The sequence below is a fragment of the Cryptotermes secundus genome, unplaced genomic scaffold (genome assembly GCF_002891405.2).
Source record: "Cryptotermes secundus unplaced genomic scaffold, Csec_1.0 scaffold196, whole genome shotgun sequence".
Taxonomy (NCBI): Eukaryota; Metazoa; Arthropoda; class Insecta; order Blattodea; family Kalotermitidae; genus Cryptotermes; species Cryptotermes secundus.
In genome coordinates, this window is record NW_019735556.1 from 77,056 (window position 1) to 97,366 (window position 20,311).

Below are 20,311 nucleotides of genomic sequence, written 5' to 3' on the forward strand. Positions count from 1 at the left end.
TTGATTCGTCTAGTGACAGCATTTAACTAGATTTTAATCTTGCTAGAAGGGAATGTATCTGAAGCAAACTTATCATTTTGACAGATTATATAATGTAAACATTTTCTACCAAATTTAGTACCTCACATTCAAACCCAATGTGTAGGTGTCAAGAAACCAACCACCGTTCTACACATCAGTATGCAATCTGTTGTAGCTGCTGAAGTGAATAAATGTTTATAAAATTCATGATAGTCCACAGTATATGAATGGTGATTTCTGTTTCATTTGGCTTGCAAAAGTGTGAGACACCCTGATTAAAAAGCAAAAGCACAATGGAACTGATATTATCATCACAAGAAACACATATGATTAACCAGTCTTTTAATCACATCTTGCATTTTCTTGACAATCAAGATCTGTGAATTTGTGAGAACTGTCCTAAAATGCAAAACTTATCATGCTACTTATGTCTGATGTCACTGATGACTAATGAAGTATGATGCTATGAACACTGAAACTAAATTTTTAATCCCAAGTTATCTTAGCACCTAAGTTCCTGTGAATCAGTCTCACTGTGTAGGTTATTTACACAGCAGACAAAATTCAATTATTATTCTTGTGGTGAAAAAGCGACTGATTCCTTTGGTACTTAGACCAACCCCAGGCCGCGCCATAGATCAAGCGATTAGTCGCTGGCTTCCCACCCCAGCGGCCTGGGTTCGATCCCGGGTCTGGTCAAGTGGGATTTGTGGTGGACAAAGTGGCGCTGGGGCAGGTTTTCTCCGAGTACTTCGGTTTCCCCTGCCAATCTTGATTCCATCAATTGCTCCACAATCACCCTCACCTATCATCTGGGGCTGGTACAATAGGCCAGAAGTGGCCACAGTACAAGGGACTTAGTCCCACCCCACTAGCAATAAAAAAATAATAGGCCAACCCCAGATGACAGATGAGAATAGGGCTCTGATTGAATGATAAATGGCTGGGGAAAATTAAATTATTGGAGAAAAACCTGACTCGGTGACACTTTGTCCACCATATGCCCAGCATGGACTACTTTGGGCCTCTGTGATGAGAGGTCAGTGAATAACCACCTGACATACAGCAAAGCTTAAAAATTCAGTTACTGTATTCTGTAACATATGTTTGTAAGAAATGATTAGCATACTAATCAATGAGGTTAAAGGTAAATGGATAATAAATTACAAGGTATTAATGAACTGGCAGCCATACAATTTAGACATCACACACTTAGTAGAAACAGCAGTGAGGATTTCTTGAATCAAGTCTTATTTTAAAATATTTAGAAATGAAGTCAGGAAGTTCTGCATGTTTCTACAATGGATCATTTTCTTGCACAGAAGATAAACTTTCCTTGCAAGCTTTAAAACTTGTAAAAAAGGGCAATACAGTACATCCTCATTATATTGCAGCTTCAGATATTCTGTGGCTTTGATCACATCCCCCAGTAGTCATGTCACTATATATTTTACACAGCACAAAGTTCGATGAAATGTTTTAGTACAGTTTATGACTGTAGTGCAAAATTCCTTCCTGCAGTTTAGAAGCACAGAGAATAAAGTCCATAGTTCACTCCAAACATGCCGTACATTTCTGATTTCTCTGATCTTGCAATTATTTTTTAATCAGAAAAATATGAGCACCCCTTTTACCTAATAGACCACAGCCTGAAATGTACCTTAAATTTCATGTGCGTATTTTAATCACTGCATAAATACTGTTTACATGGCATCAGGGACTTTGAAATTAGATAATATCAATTTCATGATTTATTTCAACCGTCTTCCAGTGCATACACTCATCTATCTCACTCCTCTCTCGCACTACATGTTTCAGCACAAAAGTGCCATCTTCAGGTGCTTATTCGATTTACGATAAACTAGTTCACTGCATGCCTTGCCGTCTTCATATTAAAATAACTAAAATATATATTTATCATATATATTGATAAATATTAAAAATATTAAAATTGTTCAGGATTTTTCATCCCTATGTCGTATCTCACTATGCGAGTCACACCTATCCTGTTCTGTCGTAGTGAGATACGATGTAGGGATAAAAAATCCTGATTAATTTTAATATTTTTAATATTTATCAATATATATGATAAATATATATTTTAGTTATTTTAATATGAAGACGGTAAGGCATGCAGTGAACTAGTTTATCATAAATCAAATAAGCACCTGAAGATGGCACTTTTGTGCCGAAACATGTAGTGCGAGAGAGAGGAGTGAGATAGATGAGTGTATGCACTGGAAGACGGTTGAAATAAATCATGGACTTAAATCAGTGCAACAGAACGCTAAAATATAACAATATCAATTTTACCTATGATGTAGATACTGAAGCTGTCTCCCAACAGCTGTTTTATATCAAGGGTATACTGTATGTCAATACAGAAAAAAATTCAGTTGACATCCATTGTAAAGGGTTCTGATGATGGTGTACAACTCTTGAGATTACTGAGGTTTCTGACATTGTCCATTTTCTACTATTCTACACAACATAACCTTTTAGAAACTGGTTCTGTTTCCATGGGTGAAAGTATGGAAGGCAGCCAACATCAATCAATGGACCAGTGACTGCGACTCACTCTTTTCTAGCAGACCCAACAGAGTAGATGTCGCTCATTCCTTTCACCTAATGATGAAACCAGATCCAGTTTCTGAAGCATTCTCTCGTTTAAAATACCAGATGATGTATGAGTCCAGAAACTCTGCAATCCCAAAATTTAGTTCAATGTGACACCATGCAACCTTTCCATGCTGTTTCTACACACAACTGTAAAGCTGGCACAACTGAAAGCATGTTTAAATAACCAAATGTTTGGACTATGAAAATATGAGGCAACAATTATTGACTTTTGTAGGAATTTAAGGATTTCTCAAGCTAACTGCTGCCACCTACCCCCAGCATAATATAGGGCCCTCTTAGCCAAAAATCTGTGTGGCACCACCTTGCTGAATAAGATGGCTCACATGGTCATACTTGTGACGTGCATTAAGATGCATGATCTTGGTCAGAGAGCAGAATACTCTCACCGAGGATTTCTGTGGTTTTTCTAAGCTTCTCCGGAAAATTCCAGGAAAGTACTTTGAAAGAGGCCATGAATGTTTCCTTCCACATGCTTTCCAATTCACCATTCATTAATAATGCTACCATTTGATGCTACATACAGCACAGTTAAATAAATCGTAAATAAATAACCACTATTTTACAGCAATATGTAAATTAAAAAACGTGCAGTTTATTAAATAAAGGAGCAAACAAAGTTTGTCGCCTCGGAATGGGCCATGGGAAACACTGCCGAAAAAATACAATAAACAGAAGCAAATATATTAAATCACAGATATTTTTACAGCAGTAGATGAAATGTCTTGTTAAAAACCACAGAATGAAATTTAAGCTAATAAAAACTGTAAATGTTCTTTCAGTAATGATGATCTCTCATGGGTTTGCTTTCTTCTTCCTTCTATCTTTCTTTATCATGAACATACATCGTGACTGAGAACATATACTTTCATGTAAATCTAGTAATATGTACAGTCTGTTGGCATATATAACACTAACATCACATATCTGGCACACAATCATACTCTAAAACAGACACCAACAGACCTTAAATTACACATTATAGTTGTTCATAAAAAAAAAAAAGACTTCACATCGAATAAAGCATCAATTATATATTCATGTAGTTTACTGTGGTACAAAAAATACATAACCCTTTGCCTGAGTATAAGGGGGAGGGGAGAAGAAAATTGCACTCATGCATTTTGCCTTACAATTAATACCATTAAAGCTTCTCACTAAATTCTTTGTTTATCAAACTTTACATTGCCAAGTAGACACACCAGTATACTAAATACCTTAAAGCCTGCCATAGTTAAGATGTGAAATGTAGCTTTACAAAACAAAATTTCGTTTATCTACATTTGCTTGGCTTTGGACCCTGCCTGTTGTCTGCTTAGATTATAATCCCCCATACCAAGAATTAGTTTTATAATTCAAATTAACTTAAAACTCCTCCTATACATAAGTTTAGAAACTTGTATCTTTTGTATGTGACCCAGCCAGGAACAATAATATACAAACAGTATAAGAATACTTATCTTGGACAGAATAACAGCATACATGAAACATGAGAGGTGAACCACTATCAATGGACTGTACTTTAGTCGATACATGCATAAAATATGTTACGTAACGTAATCTACAAATGATTTGCTCCTTCTGACACTCTAAAAAGATAATTTTATATGAAAAGTGAATTACTGGGAAGACTAAAACTGATTCCTGAAGCAGTTGTCAATATGGAAAGAGATATTGCATTTATACCTTTGTCAGGTTTTGGAAGTTGCTAGCAGTGTGGTCTGTTATCCTTCCACATGAATGAGCCATGACAGTCATAGCGATGAACAAGCACAGTAGTGGTTAGTTGAACTTGTAATCACAAATGTCACTGGTTCACCATCTTATGTGCAACTTCTAAAACTTATTTAAAAGTTTCTTACATGCATATAATATGTCTTTTAATCTTATTTAAAAGCTCTAGTATACTGCACTACATGTTTCGACTGATATTGGTTATCATCAGGTATTTAAGAATTTTTGGTGGAAACTGCTGTGCCTCCATTTTTTAATTCTAATATTTGATGTGTAGTCCAGTCTATGCAATCATGTATTTTATGGTGCTGGGTGTGTCTTCCTGTTCTGTTGTGTCTATGACTCGTAGTCTAGACATCCAGTTGTGTTCTGTGTCTATGACTCTTAGTCTAGACACCCAGTACCATAAAACATAGATGGGGCAACACATCGAATATTAGATTACAAAACAGTACCACAGCAGTTTCCCCCAACAATTTTTATATACCTGATGATGATCAATGTCAGTCAAAACATGTAGTGCAATATACTAAAGCTCTCAAGTAAGGTTAAAAGATGCATAATGTGCATATAAGAAACTTTTACGTAAGTTTCTGAAGGACATGTTGCATTAAGATAGTTAACCAGTGATATTTGTGATATGCAACAGGATGCCATAGTACAATATTGTAATCACCTTTCAGCATCCAAAATCTGTCACCCACCAATTCACTATGTCTCCTACGAAGGATCCCACATATAAACTGAAGCGAAAATGTGTTGTTTCTATTTTGAAACAGAAAATGGAAATATCAGAAGACNATACAACCTGGATAATGGGGAGTTTATGCTGTAACATATCAGTTATTTTCAGAATCCTTTAAAATTCATATCCACACCAAACATAAAAAAACTGGCACATGTAAGGCATAGTATGAAGACAAAATTGTGTTTTTCTGGTATCTTCATATCTAAAACTGATGCATAATATCAAGGCATCCATGAATTGATTTCTCCAAATGTTTACCTGTTTTAATAAGATCTTACTTGTATATTTTAATAATGCAAATACTGGAATATAAATAAAACTCTCTTTTAAAGATGTATAAGTAAATAAATATCTGACCTATCAAACTACAAAAAAAGACATATGTAATAATTAATTCCTCATCAGTATCATACAACCATATAATGTTATAAAATTTATGCCATAACATAAAGGGGTAGAGATGAAAAATGCATATCTGACCACTGTTATCCAGTGATAATAAGGAATGTGTTCACTGAAAAAGCTGAAGAATAAAACTGGCATTACAGTAATGCATATTTCAAAGCAGTGATACTCATGTTAATGGAAATGTTTACTGACATAGTAACAGGCACACATGAGGTCCAAAATCCAGCCAATGAAAAGAAAGGTTTTTTAGCTCAACTAATGCATACCTATACATATACATTTTACAACACATTACATTACAATATAAAACACGTCATCACATTAATATACTATACTATTTTATGAGTCCTCTCTAGTTTTGTGTGAACATCTTTCTAACACCATTTAAATACCTGCTTGTTTCATTATCTTTACTTTTAACATACATTTTTTTTGTTATTTCCAGGACATTTGTTTTAACTCTCTGATGAACATATAAAAATATTCATTATTATAATATATCTTACAAAAACTCATCTTTGCCTTAGAAATTTTTAACTTCATTTGTACAAGGCACCAATATACACATTTATATAGAAATATTTGTATAAAAAAATCATTATGACTGTGTGCTATCTTCTGGAGTCATAGTACAAAGCATTCTTCATACTTAAGAAGGACTGCCTCAAGTCAAGGCAAAAGAAAGCCAAATTCTCATAAGCAGCATATGCTGATTTTACTTTAAATTTTATCAGTAGCCATTTTAAAAACAGAATTCATGAAAATTCATACACATCACTTCAATTTCATGATAATACAAAACAACATGACAGTCCGTACAGACCAAAGAACAAAGGTGGTTGGAGAAAATAAGTTGGAATTAAATATAAAAAGAACGTCATGAATCAATTTAATGTAGTCTGTTGGCCTAACTTTCTTTTGCTTTAACATAATGTGTTATCAAGACTTCTTCATATTGTAATAAGCTACCTGAAATAAAATATAAATTCATTCTAGATGGACCTTCTCAATATTTTTCCTTTAATCATAAATCTGTTTGTTAGAGGAATGAGTAGACATCATATAAACCAGAAGCAGGATGCACCAAAAGTTCATGTTGTACACCCAATAATTCCTTATGCTACTTTCATGTTACTTTGTTCCTCCATGTATTAATTTTCGTACACAATGAATCAGCATTTCTGGAAATCTCTCCAAGATGCCCAAAGAGTATAATAATATTACTATGATTTTCCATATCATATGAATGTCACAATTATTGATACCATTAACTCTTCTCTGTTCATGATTCATAGTAATGGTATCCTATATTATAATACTTCATATAATGTCAAGACATTCACAGTCTATCATACATGTACAATCACCCAGTATCCTAGCTGCCAAACATTTCTCTTGCACAAGGAAAATTTATATAACAGTTACTATAAAGTAGGAAGCATCATCAGTATTTCCTTTTACAAACACTGAGACATGGCTATCAAACTTCTAGCAGTTACAGCTTACACATCCTAAATTCTCATGAAAAAGACAACTTTCTAACTATATGCAACTCAAAGTAGAAAGCTCTAAATGTGTGTAGGTATTCATATGGGCTACTGCAATAACATGAAATATCATCAGCAGTGGCCAGATTTATGCAGAAGTTGAAAATGCATGTTGCCATGCCACAGGGATGGCGAGAGTTAAAAAGTATTTTTTGGTGTCTGCATCTACAGTATACTTCTGATTATCCATGCAAAGATTATTTGGTCTGTGGCTTATCAGTGTATCTTGAGGACAGTTCACAACGTTCTGGAGTATCATCTGATTTCACTTGGGCTATCTGCCTGTGTATATGAAACTACCAAAGAATCACTTGTCAGATTTTCATAATACAGTATTCGATCTGAGATAATTTTTATGAAGAACTGATAAATGACTTCAGTTTTCACTTAGAGTGGACAATTTTAATGACCACTTTACATAAAGACCTACACACATTTCTGCATGTATCATGTGGTATATTGCTAAGTATTTATCATAATTGAAATTCTTCATATAAAAAAGCATAGAGAAAAATTAACATGTTGAATGCTATGAATTTAACAATAACCACGGTTTTTCAGTCATCCAGAAACATGGAATATCAGTAGTATACTACAAATTCCCTGCTCATTCATCTGTATGCATGCAATTCAAGAACTGCTGAACAGATTTGCATAAAGTTTGATATTAGGGAATTCAACTACAATTTGTCAACCCATTTGGATTTAAGTAAAAGATCAGACAACAATAACAGATACTTTATATGGAAACCTACATGCATTTCTGTGTGTACCTCAAGCTTAACAAACATGTAAGTCACAAAATATTCATCAGAGCAAAAAATGCTTGGACAGAAAGTTTCTGAGAAAAATAAACATATATTTTAAGAGCAACGCATTATTTGTACAAAACTCATGGTTTCTGAAATAATTAAACATATTGAATGAACGTGCTGGAATTGTTCACAAGCTAATTGATGCTCAGAAAATCCAAAAATTCACCAGATTTTATGGAACCTGAAGGTCTGATTAAATACTGTATCAAAGCACTCAACATAACATACTCATTAATATTTCACAGACAGCCTACATTCTTTGGTCTTAAAATCTTCAGGCTGAAGTCCTAATTACACATGCATTTTCAAATATATTACCTCTATTATCATGTCATATATGAACCTCCTCGTTGGTGTCTCCACCTTATCGTGGTGAGGGGGTTTGAGTATGCCAAGAACCCTGAGAGCTATACCAGTAGTAGCGTAGCTACTGGCAGGGCCTCCCTTGCTGGACAGGTCAAAGGGTAGGCATCAGATGAAGAGAGACACCAAAAACCAAAAACTGATGCCAGAAGCAGTGTCATCAGCAGAGACTTGAAGCACAGAGCAAATGAGGCTTGAGGTGGTTCAAGTTCGTACAGCAACAGGCGTGACCAGAGTGGTTTGAACGACTGTTGTACTGCGATGTGGAAAGCAAATGGAAAAACTACCACATTATCACTTTTCCTGGATAGTCTCTTTCCAAAAACAGAGATACCATGTATGCGACCAGAAGACAAGGAAAAAGACGTAAGAAGATGCTGGATGACCTCGGGGACAGAAGAGGATATTCTCATTTGAAGGAGAAAGCTCTAGATCGCATTAAGTGGAGGAACTGTTTTGGAAGAGACTGTGGACCTGTCATATGACAAATTACTGATGAAATGAAATATGAATGAAAGTGTAAAAGTCATGTTTGAAGTAATTGCCATTATTCTGTTACCATTTTAGGCAGTACTGTAGCATGAAGGTGTTGTTTTCACACCAAAACATGTAGCCTACTAGTGAACTATACACATTGTGTTGACTGCAGAGATTTGATTCATCTAAAAGTAAAGCAGGATGCAACAATTTAAGAATAGTTGCACTTGAGATTCTCATAGTAGTGATTATGAAGAGCACAATCTTCTGGGATGTAATGCTTTGTAGCCCAGCAGAAATTCACCAACGTTCCTCAGAAACATTCGTGAGCTTACACTGGAACACATGGCATAACATTCAAGCAGAAAGTAATCTTAATTTAAGAGAAGGTTCTTTATCATGCTCATGATTTGTTGGCGGACCCCCTCGTGTCTGATGAATCCACTCCACATTTCTTGTTCCTGACATACTGGAAAGTATCATGGCTCCAAGCAGTTTCAGTTTCCATACCAAAAATATTATTTTTTGGTACTCAGTTGGTACACATACACCAATAACCTAACTGTACAAGGTACAGAAAATGAGGTATGTCAGAAACAAAGGATTGCATTATTAGTAGAAGCCACAATGTATAAGAAAATAGTGGAAATATCCAAATTACCGTGACTGGGAGGTGAAAGATGCATGAATTGTATGACTGTGTACAAACTTGATGTTGTTTAAACCATATTCAAGATCATGCAGTATACAGAATTTCAAAAAAGATGGAAGCCAATATGTCATCACATCACATATCAAATAAAATCAGTAAAATATGCTATATACAAACTAGCATAAAAGTATTCACACATTTAATAACAGGCTTGCTTCTGAAGTTCATGGTTTCAATTATGCCCATTCCAATACTGAAGCTACCTTCAAAAATTTAATTTACTCCCACTGAGGATTGATTGTGGATGGATAGATCACAGGTTCACAAAATAAGGATGTATCAACTGTAGCAGGTATTTAAAGCTGAAGGAAATAAGGGGATGACTCTTTGTTGAACTCAAAAAAAAAAAAATGGACTGGGGAGAAAGCAGCCATGACCCATGTCAAGTACTGTCCCAACAACTGCCTGAAGTGACTACCATAGCAAATCTTAATCAGGGTTGATCATGTTCTGGCTGAATCTGGCATCTCATGAATATAAGTAGTTTGCTGATTAAGGCAATTTGCTCTTAAGAACTGACCATCACAGCACTGACAGCTCAGTCTGGACTGGACAGCCAGGTATTTATTTCCAATAGGAAAACAGAAATTTTCTCATAACACCCTGCTCAGGGACCGCCCAGCCTTGAGTGCCATAAGGACCAGGGACTCTCCCTCTTGGAAGTAAAAGCTGCTTCACTATGAAAGCTATTATTCATTTTCATCTAGTGCTCAGGTTAAGAATACTTAAATTCTATATCAGGGTGTACAAGATATGGCACTTTGGCACAGAGAAATTCTGAATGGCTACGATGAGTTTGTACAATAAGAAGAGAGGGAAAATGGTTTTCTGCTTTGGTAATACAAATTTAACTGTATTAAGTATGACACAATACGATTACATGCACAAACACACACGCACACAAATGGACAAATGATTTCACTTCACTTCCAAAATTTTTACTAGACTTATTACACCTCCCTCTAATGCTTACTATAAACGTTCCATACATACTTCAAACTGCATTGTGTGTGATAGCTGGATGTTAAACCACAGACAAAAGTACTGTTAAGAGCCATCTGTTACGAGAAAAACTTTAGAGCAATCAGAAACTGTGATAGATAAAGTTCTTCAATAATAACATTTCTTATGAAAGTGCAGGACATTTGAAGAAAATGAAAATCCTCGATACAGTCTCATATATAATGTGCAATGCAGATGCTGTGATGGCTTTGGCTTCCAAGGAAAGATAAATTTTGTAATGGAACATTAACTGATGAAGATTCTATAGTTTAAAATAATCAATTCAAATTTTTGTTATGCTATTACTCTGAAGAAAAAAGTATATGGGATATAAGTTTACCTTGAATTCTCATCTCTAAAGCTGAGCTAGACTAGTTGTCACTGCTTTGAGTCCCATGTTGTTCAATTGTCTCATGACATGATGAGGTTATTTTGCAACAAACATGATAAAAAAAATCCACTACCAAATAAAAATGTAGTACAATATGAGAAATAGTATGGTATAACAATACTCTCATTCTAAGAAAGAATTTCATGGTTGCAAATTAAAATTTCTCTATAGCTAATAATTTGAAGTGAGTTCCCACCCCCCCATCACTTTTATTATGGTAGAGAGATTCGAACCATATGTTCTGGAAAATGTTATATGGAGGAAATTCAAGGGAGGGAAAAGACCCGTTTGTAACCTAATGTGTATCTGATATTGTACCTTAGATGAATATCAAAGATTCAGCTTAGTGAAACTGCTCTTTCAAGCACTTAAAAACAAGTCTTGACACACAAGATTTCAGATTAAATTTTGAAACATAATGATGAAATTCACTTAAACATCCAAATACCAAACTAATTACAACACAACCAGAAAACCCTGAGTATTTAGGCAAGGAAAACAGCGTTCAAATAAAACTATAATTATATACAAACATAAAACTGCATAGAAAGTATACTTCACTACTATTGAGAGATCATTCAGTAAGATACATACATCACTGGAAGGCTAAGGAGAGTATTTTGCCCTGATCAGGGCAGAACTTAAACCTGGTAAGTCTTTTAAAACAAATACAAAGCAACATAAAAAGCTTGAATTCCCTAATACATGCGATTTCACTAAATCAAGCATAATTATTGTACTGAGATATTAGAAAAACCTCATAAAACTCACATTACGCTCTATAAACAATTGCTGATTATCACAGAATATTACATCTATTTATTTTTGTGGGCTAGGGGAGCAAACCCTGTTGCTATACTTCTGAAAGTATAATTATTTAAAGATATTTTGTAGCTGCCACAAATAAAGAAGGGATGCCACAGACAGGACATATGAACACCCCAACCCCACAAAAATTGACATCACTGCTGGACAACCCCATCCACCTAAACTACAGCTAGAACACTGTTAGAATATCTTGTATTTGTGTGGCTTAAAATCTTAAAACAACAGAAAAAAAAACCAACAACAAAAGAAAGATAAACTGCTGTTACTGGAATATGTGGCAGAAAGAATGTTCATTAAAATGCCACACTCAAGACTTGGCAGAGAAGGTAAACAATTAATAACACAGTAGAATTCATACAATCAGCGGAGAACAACAGAATTCCTTATACAGGAATAAAGTAATGGTGACCTGTACAGTTCCGTATGTGCCCCATTTAAATCATGTCTAGAATATTCAAAATGAGTTTGTACATACATCATACCAGAGAACAGGGAGGTGGTAGTGAGAGGCGAGATTCCAAAAGGAACAGAACCTCTTACTTAGAGATTTTTTTTTTTGCCTTTACCATTCAAAATTACACAGCTGCCAAAAGAGTAACATTTTTGGACCGACAATTCCAGTAGCACAATAATTTATTTTTATGTCAAGAAAATAACTTATTTGTTATCTCGCATACTACATATCTGTTTAATGCTCCTTTAACATCAGTTTAAATATCAATAAACAGCATTTAAAAGAAGATACTTCATAGATGTAATGCTTGAAAAGAAAAAAGAAGAATTATGTAATTTATATAATGGATTCGTGTTTAAAAGCACAAATGCAATGTTTGTGCATTAAGAACACTGTACCTCCCATAAACCAGAACAAAAAGAAGTTTTGCCCAGCACACTTATTGTGGTACTGAAATGGAACATTTTCAGATTCTGTTGGTGTCAGCTGATTGTATAGAAACTCTCCCTCTTGATCTACATATAGTAGAAACACCCATGCTTTAGTTGCATCAACTCACTAAAATATAAATGTAAGTCTTACTGAACTCTGCAGTACAAACTTATGAGTGCTAAGATGTTGAGTGTTTGTTCAGTTCTTGATGATTTTTTAAAGTTTTCCTTTGGCTTTTTGTCTTCAGACTGTCTGCAAAAATAGTCTCTGTAGATTTCTCCTCATGTTTTTTGCCCACTCCATTGGAAGGACTATTTGAAAAGACCGGATCTCTTGAAGTGGGGTGTAATTTGTTTTTGATGTTTGTCTGCTGTGGCTTGGTAGATGAATGTTGAATTTCTTGAGGTTTAGAGAACTGATGTTCAGGGATATCTTCTCTTGTAGGGACTGTGTTACTTTCTTTAGTATAATCACTCTGTACAGATGATGCTTGTAGAGTACCTGTAAATCTTGTCTCAGATGGTTTCTGCTTGTGTAATCTGTCAGTGAATGGCAAAGCTTGTTCATCCACAACATCAGAATCTTCATCTTTTTCTACAAAATATGTTTTCCTGAGAGATGCTTTATGGTTATGGCTATGTACATCTCCTCCAAACTCTTCAGGTCCCTGAAGATCTGCACCAAATTCATCATCAAAGTCCCCTCCCAAATTATTATCATCAAAATTCTCTTCATAGTGCTGAAAGTCATGTGCATCTCCAAAATCTTCAAATTCCTTTCCCTCTTCTGATGAACGAGAAATCTGAAGTTTGCTAATGCGTGACCGCACAACGTTGAGATGTCTCAGGACATATTCTTCATTTGGAGCAAGTCTGTAAGCATGAGTCAGGCATGCTTCGGCTCGCAATAGGTTTCCTCTCTCCACATAAACCACACAGAGGTTATGCAGGCCCTGAATATTTTCAGGGTCAAGTTGTAGAATACGCTTGTAGCACTGTAAATAAAATATGTATTAACTGACATGAGAGCCAATTTAATGGCAAAGAAAGGCAGCAACAGCAACATTAAAAAAGTAATAATAATTTAATTCCAATTCTTCACAAAGGCCTAATTATCATAGAATAAAAGGAAAAGGTATTATCACATTGGTAGATTGTAACATTTGAAGACATTCTAACTCTAACTTTGTGTGTTTTGCTTTATGCTATGTGCAACTTCTTTATTTAGATGTCCTTGCACTGCACGTGTCTGCCTTATGGTTTTGTCTGGGTTGTTGGCTGTGGCTGTCTTGAGTGTTCTTGCTGCAGCAGGAGTTTTTGTGTTGTGGTCCCCACAAACCAAAGAAAACCATAAGATAAACACTTGCATCTCAAGGACACCAAAATAAAAACAGATGTTTAACTCGCATAACCAGATGTAATCTGAGGCAACTACATAAGAGAAACAAAGCAGCATTACAGTGAGCAGCAGATTCCTTAATCACAACTTATACGCCTGAAGATGGCTGGTTAAGCCAAAACATGTAGTGTTAGAGAACAGAAATGATGAATGAATAGTCACTAAAGTTGCCCATAGATGGCATAAGGCAAAACACGAAGTCACACAGCCTATTCCTCTGAAACATTGCAATCTGCCTACAAGGTTACAGGTTTAATAACCCAGAAGATCACAATCTGAACACTGCCATGGAAATCACACAGCTTATAAACCTATAATCCTATGATAAAGTCAGTCCACTCTACGAACTAGGGTATGTCACATCTTGTGTAGTCAACTTTATGGGGAGGGAAAGAATTCAGTGTAAGCAATTTGAATTTCTCCCTGGTGTATGAATGTTGGAAGCAAGTTGAAATAAAGTCGGGTAATTTTTTAATGATAACATAATAGTCTAAGTCACTAAGTGAAGACAATGGACCCCTGTCCCCAAGGTACACAGAGTATGACAGAAAACACATTGGAATAAACCTGGAAGGTTTATCAAATATCAAAATAATGTCAGAAGATCTGTAAAGAGCAGCAGCCTCTTAGACTTACCACAGGACAAATAAAATGTCATGCTGAGTGGTTTGTAGTTCTGCTTTGCATTTGGGAGGTCTTCAGTTTAAATTTCACACATGAGTTTAGCTATACTGAGGTCTTTTGTGACTTTCCTCACACTTTCCAAGTAAATGTAACGGTAGATAGTATGTTAAAACAGGCTTCGACCATTTGCCTCTACATCCTGTTAATCACAGCATTCACAAATCAGCCTAATATTCAATATTATATACCCTTAGCAGCTGAAAATCATCACAGTAGTACTTCCTGAGCATTTAAGCAATGGTATGAAGTATAGTGGGGAGCTGGGATACATCAGTTGGCACAGTGATGGCCTACAGGATGGATGACCAGGGTTCGATTCCTGGTAGGGGCAAGAGATTTTTCTCTTCTCATCTGTATCCAGACAAGCTCTGAGGCCATCCAAGCCTTCCATTTAATGAGTACCAGGGGCTCATTCCTGGAGGTAAAGCAGCCAGGGAGTGAAGCTGACCACTTACCTCCATCTAGTGACAAGGTCAAGAATGGTGGAGCTATGCCTCTATTCCCCCATATGTCTTCATGACATAGTGCTTAATTAAACAACCATAGAGACAACTTTACCTTTACCGTATGAAGGACAGGGAATGGCTGTGACCATCATTGATTACCTAGAAGAATTACAGTGGGGATTGTGACCCTTAGGAAGGAACATAACCACAAAGTTTGATGCATGAAACGTTAGACTTACATTCTCAGCTGCATCCAGATCTTTAATGTTGTTTATGTAGATGTCGCCAAGTAAAATTAGTCCCTTGACATGGTCAGGGTGGAGTTTGACCAATTGATTTAGAAATGGAGCTGCTTCCAGTGGACGATGATCATCTGCCAGTAGCAGTGCTAAGTTGAACAGGGCACTACGGAAGTCTTCTTTCATTTGAATTGCACGTCTAAACCAGTGTTCTGCCCCTGCAATATCCTGGTCATCCATTGCCAACATACCCAAGTTGAAGTGAACTCTCTCATTGGTTGCATCCTAGAACAAACATGAAAGAATATTCAATACATTTTGTTCTGATTTTATTTTTGTCTTGTTACTGGAACTTGAGAGATGCGGACTGGCTCTTGATATACATTTTTGCGGCCTCAAGCATAGTGAATACATGATAGGTTTTTATCCATAAAGATTGGTTGAGTCATTCAAAATGCATCCCGACAATATGAACAGAGAGGGGGGGGGGTTTTGTCTCAGCAAGTCATGGAAGCCTCTCATCTGTTCCCTAAACCTCACCCCAGGACATGACGCCAGATCCCTTCCTTTCCTGCTTTCATATAGCTGAGATTATTTCCGACATTAGTCTGCTTGCACCTGCTCTCACAGTTTCTTCACCTGCAGATTTTCTTATTTTTCCTTCTACCCTGAAGATGGAGGCGATACATTCCTCTGAAACGTCGGTTAACACCACATCTACACGGCGCCACATTCCAGAAGACTGCTTTCTTCATAGTCACCGCCGTGAAAACATCAAATCTTACACAATAAAAATAACTGTTTGTGAGGCAGGAAAAACTCTCCCTTTTTATTTGTAAACATCACTAACAATTTTAAACTACAAGACCACAGCAATCTTTTTATTGTATCTCATAAACTTCCTCATTATGGAATATCCTAAATTCACTTCACTTCTTGGGTAAAAATACTTTCCTGAACACTTTACTTATAAGCATATTTTACAAACATACAAAATGAATGGCAAAATTATTTTTATATACACACCTCTACAGCTTGTAGGCACTAGATATGTCAATAACGGAATGCGAAATTAATTACAATACACATTTTTCTCCTTATTTGATTATGATCATTTTTACTGTACAGAGCTCAACCTTCTGGGTTATAAAGCCATGCAATGTGCTGAACAGACTAAGAACCATCTTCTGGATGTGAAGCTGTGTCACCTGGTAGAAATCCACTGATGTTTCAGAGGTACAAACTTCCTCCATCTTCAGAGATAAAGAATAAGCCTAGCAAGAAGTGTTGGTGGACTTCTGCAAGACTACATGGTGCCATATCTCATCAGACAGTACTTGTTACAGTAACCACTGTGTGAGTCCCCAATCCAACAAGTCTGACTTTATTAGCATCACTGACCTTCCTCAGCAGTTTTAGCAGTCTTTCTCTGGCCACTTTACGAAGTTCTGCACGTCCCAATTCTTGCAGTAGTATGGCAGAATTCAGTAAGGCTTGTTCATGTTCTGGATCAAATTCAAGTGCTTTATCCAAGTAGGCAAGAGCCTGTGAAGCTTTCCCTTGCTCCAAGAAAACCACACCTAACTGAAATCAGCAAATCAATACCTCACACTTTTTCACTGCAATTTCCATGTATCCACGAATCAGTTCAAGTATGGATATAGAAGTACCTAGAAACGGCAGGTACATCATATAATTAAGGGCTAGGAATCATAAAGTACCAACAAAATGTACATGTGCAATATACAAGACAAATACTGAGGTATGAGGCCTCGTCATAAGAGTAGCAAGATTGGATTCAAGAGGGATAAGATGTTAAACCTCTTTAAATTAGGTTCTTTCAGCATGTATTCATTTTGTCTGCTTAAATTTTAATCTTCTGAGCTATTGGGTCTATGTGCATATCTATCTTTGTCTTATCTGTGATTTTAAAGGCCAAGAAACTATGCACTGTCTTTTATTTTCTTGTATTTATAGTTGTCCCTTTTTTAGAACTTGCTTTTATAGTTTTAGTTGGACCCTGATTTTACTGGCTCTGGCCATTACATTATGCAACACTATACATACAAGGCCTCGTGCATGTGATGTCTTAAACTTCTGTCTTAACTTCCAAAGATGGTGTATGTTGTGTTTGGTTTATACATTCTGTCATATTTGTACTGGTGTCCAAACACAGGGACTAACTCTATTGATTTGGCCCAATTGAGAAGTCTTTTTGCATACAGACAATGATAAAAGAGACAGCATCCTGTAAAATAATAACATCCTACAAATGCAGTAGTCAAAATTAAAAAAAGATATTAAATTTCTGATGGGTGTCCAGTTGAATATAAAATCAAATGCGGATGTAAAAGGACTACATATTTAAGTAAAATGCAGAAACAGATAACCTATGACACAAATGGTTGAATCACATTGAAAGAGTATATGAAATGAATACTGAAGTATAACTTAGCATTTATTCCAGTATTAATAATGCAACTTTCATAACATGCCAACGGCTGCAGTTACCAAACTGTCATGCGTCACTCACTTAGTTTGCTATTCATACAAGGGTGAGTTAGTAAATAGGTCACAAATGTGAGTAAAACAGCAATAATGGATGTAATAGGTTTTCTACATGTATCACTAGGTAGCAGCACAGTCCAGCTTCCAGGTAGCAGACACATATGAACATGTTCAGAAGCTTGTTTCAGTAGTCAAAATGGTGGCAGTTTGAGAGGAGTGTATTACTGAAGGCCAGTGTTCTGCTGTGCATTTTTTGTGGGCAACAGGACTCCTTGCAAAGGATATTCATAAAGAAATGTTTTCTGTTTATGGTGGGAAGCGTTTGTTATGTAAAGCAGTTTACAATTGGGTTGAGAATTTATCTCATGGATGTTCAAAAGTCACAGATGATGAAATGAAGATGTGGAAGTGGCTGAGACAACAGTCAAAAGGCTTCTATGCTGCAGGTTTCAAAGCACTGGTAGAGTGATGGGGCAAACATATCAATGTTGGTGGAGGATATGTCAAGAAATAAAAGTTTCTTCATGCTCGAATATCAGATGTTTTGTTTTATATGCATTTGTGACTTATTTACTAACTCTCACTTGTACAACATACTATTTCAGCCTTGCATGGCCATTTGCATCTTATATTGCAAGTTGTTCTACTGTATTCACTTCCTGCTAAAAGAGACACCAATTACAGTTAAATAAAAAGAAGCAGTTTAAAACTGCCATGGAAAGTAATACATGCCCCTGATGTTCTCCACTTACCAACCATGAACATCTCACTGGCAACATCATAACTGTACCAAAATCTATAAATTATGACCGTTCCGTCACTGTCAAAAACACCAACACATAAAAGATACCAAACAAAGACTACAATTATTATTCATGGAAAATTTAAACATATTGTAACGTGTCTGGAACCCAGAAGAGTCACTTCTGTGGAAACGCCAGAATAGACCGTTGCATAATAAACAACAATTGCTCTACTGTAGTTCTAACAGGAATCTCCACGGATACGACGAATATGCAAAGCGTTCCCACAGAGACAATGCGATAACAATGGGTTATTGCGTAGGAAACGCGGAGCCAACAAAGCGACGTTTCCACTGCTATAACAGAGGATTCATTTGCCTAGCAGCGGCCAAGGTTATAAAAGCCCAGCTTCGACGAGAAGTCTTCAGTCTCGGATCAGCCATCGGAGAAGAAAGTCCCGGAATAGCCGTCTAAGGGATCGGTCTTGGGATAACCGCCAGAGGAGATAGTCCAGCATCGCCGAGATATTGTGAGCAGTGACTGTAACACTGCAAGTTGTGATGATTGTAAAGTGTGTGTAAGGTGAGCGAAAGGAATAAACTCGCTATACAAAAAGACGGCGTGAACTTATTTGTAGCGTGACACACAACACACGCTACATTGGTGTCAGAAGTGGGATAAGTAGGATTGAACTACATGCGTGACTGACAAGATCTGAACTCAAAACACGCTACATTGGTGTCAGAAGTGACTTCGAACTTTAACACGCGTCCTACAAAAAAAAAACAAGAAATGGAAATGCAGCAGATGTTGGAGCTTCTGCTGAAGAAAATGACAGCCATGGAAGAAAAGGCCGACGCCCGACATAAAGAAATGAGAGCCGACTCGAAAGCCTGGCGAGAAGAAATGGCCACAGAAAGAGAAGCCTTCCAAGCAGAAACGAGAGCCATCCAAGCAAGGACGGCCGCCATGCGAGCCAAGAGGTTGAAAGCCGATATGAACTCCTGGCAGGAAGAGACGACAGCCTGCCAAGATGTAGTGGAGCCAGTCTCAGTGAACATGAAACCTGAGGCGACGCATCGAGAGGTCCCCGCGGAAGACGCCACGAGAATACCGGTCGGAGAACCGAAGAAACGGCGTAGGGACCAGAAACTGGCAGCGGAGCGCCGCCGCTGGAAAGCAAAGAATTCAACGTGGGCAATTGGCGAACCCCAGAAGGAATTGGCCATCACAAGCAGGAAGACATCCCGTCGCGCGACAGTGGCACGACGTTGGAGAAACGACTCCAAGAGTGAAGCTCCCAAGGGAAAATTTGGATGCCAGTGGAAAGAAGTGGCCCCCACCGGAATAATGACTACACGCTGTGCAGGACACAGGCGTATGGGCCGAAATGCAGACACTGTGGAACAAGTAACCTGGAAGATATCCCATCATGCGACAGTGGCACGACGTTGGAGAAAAGACTTCAAGAAGGAAGTTCCCAAGGGAACCTTCAGATGCCGGAGAAAGGACTTGGCGCCACGACCCCATACCGGCAATTGGCGGGAAGAACACAAGGAACGACGTCAGCAAGTTCAAACCACACTTCAGATGCTGTTACGTCAAGATAAGAAACACCTGAGGAAGTTAAGGACCAAGAATTGGATCTTATGGAGGGGTCGACCCCCTCCAAAATGGAAAAAGGGTAACAGCCCTTATGGGAGGAACCAGTAAAGTACCGGCCT

The 20,311-nt window shown here is 37.0% G+C and overlaps 1 protein-coding gene across 2 annotated transcripts in view; it reads right to left on the bottom strand.

Annotated features, from left to right (window-relative positions):
• Positions 1-8,714: 8,714 nt before the first annotated feature.
• Positions 8,715-20,311, bottom strand: part of LOC111869544 (protein O-mannosyl-transferase Tmtc3) — a 54,529-nt gene continuing 42,932 nt past the window's right edge. For both annotated transcript variants that reach the window (XM_023861162.2, XM_023861161.2), the window contains exons 13-15: positions 16,738-16,920; positions 15,337-15,621; positions 8,715-13,563 (exon numbers count right to left, since the gene is read on the bottom strand). In XM_023861162.2, coding sequence (XP_023716930.1) covers positions 12,748-13,563; positions 15,337-15,621; positions 16,738-16,920 — 1,284 coding nt within the window. In that variant the 3' untranslated portion in view covers positions 8,715-12,747. The remainder of the gene's footprint in view (positions 13,564-15,336; positions 15,622-16,737; positions 16,921-20,311) is intronic.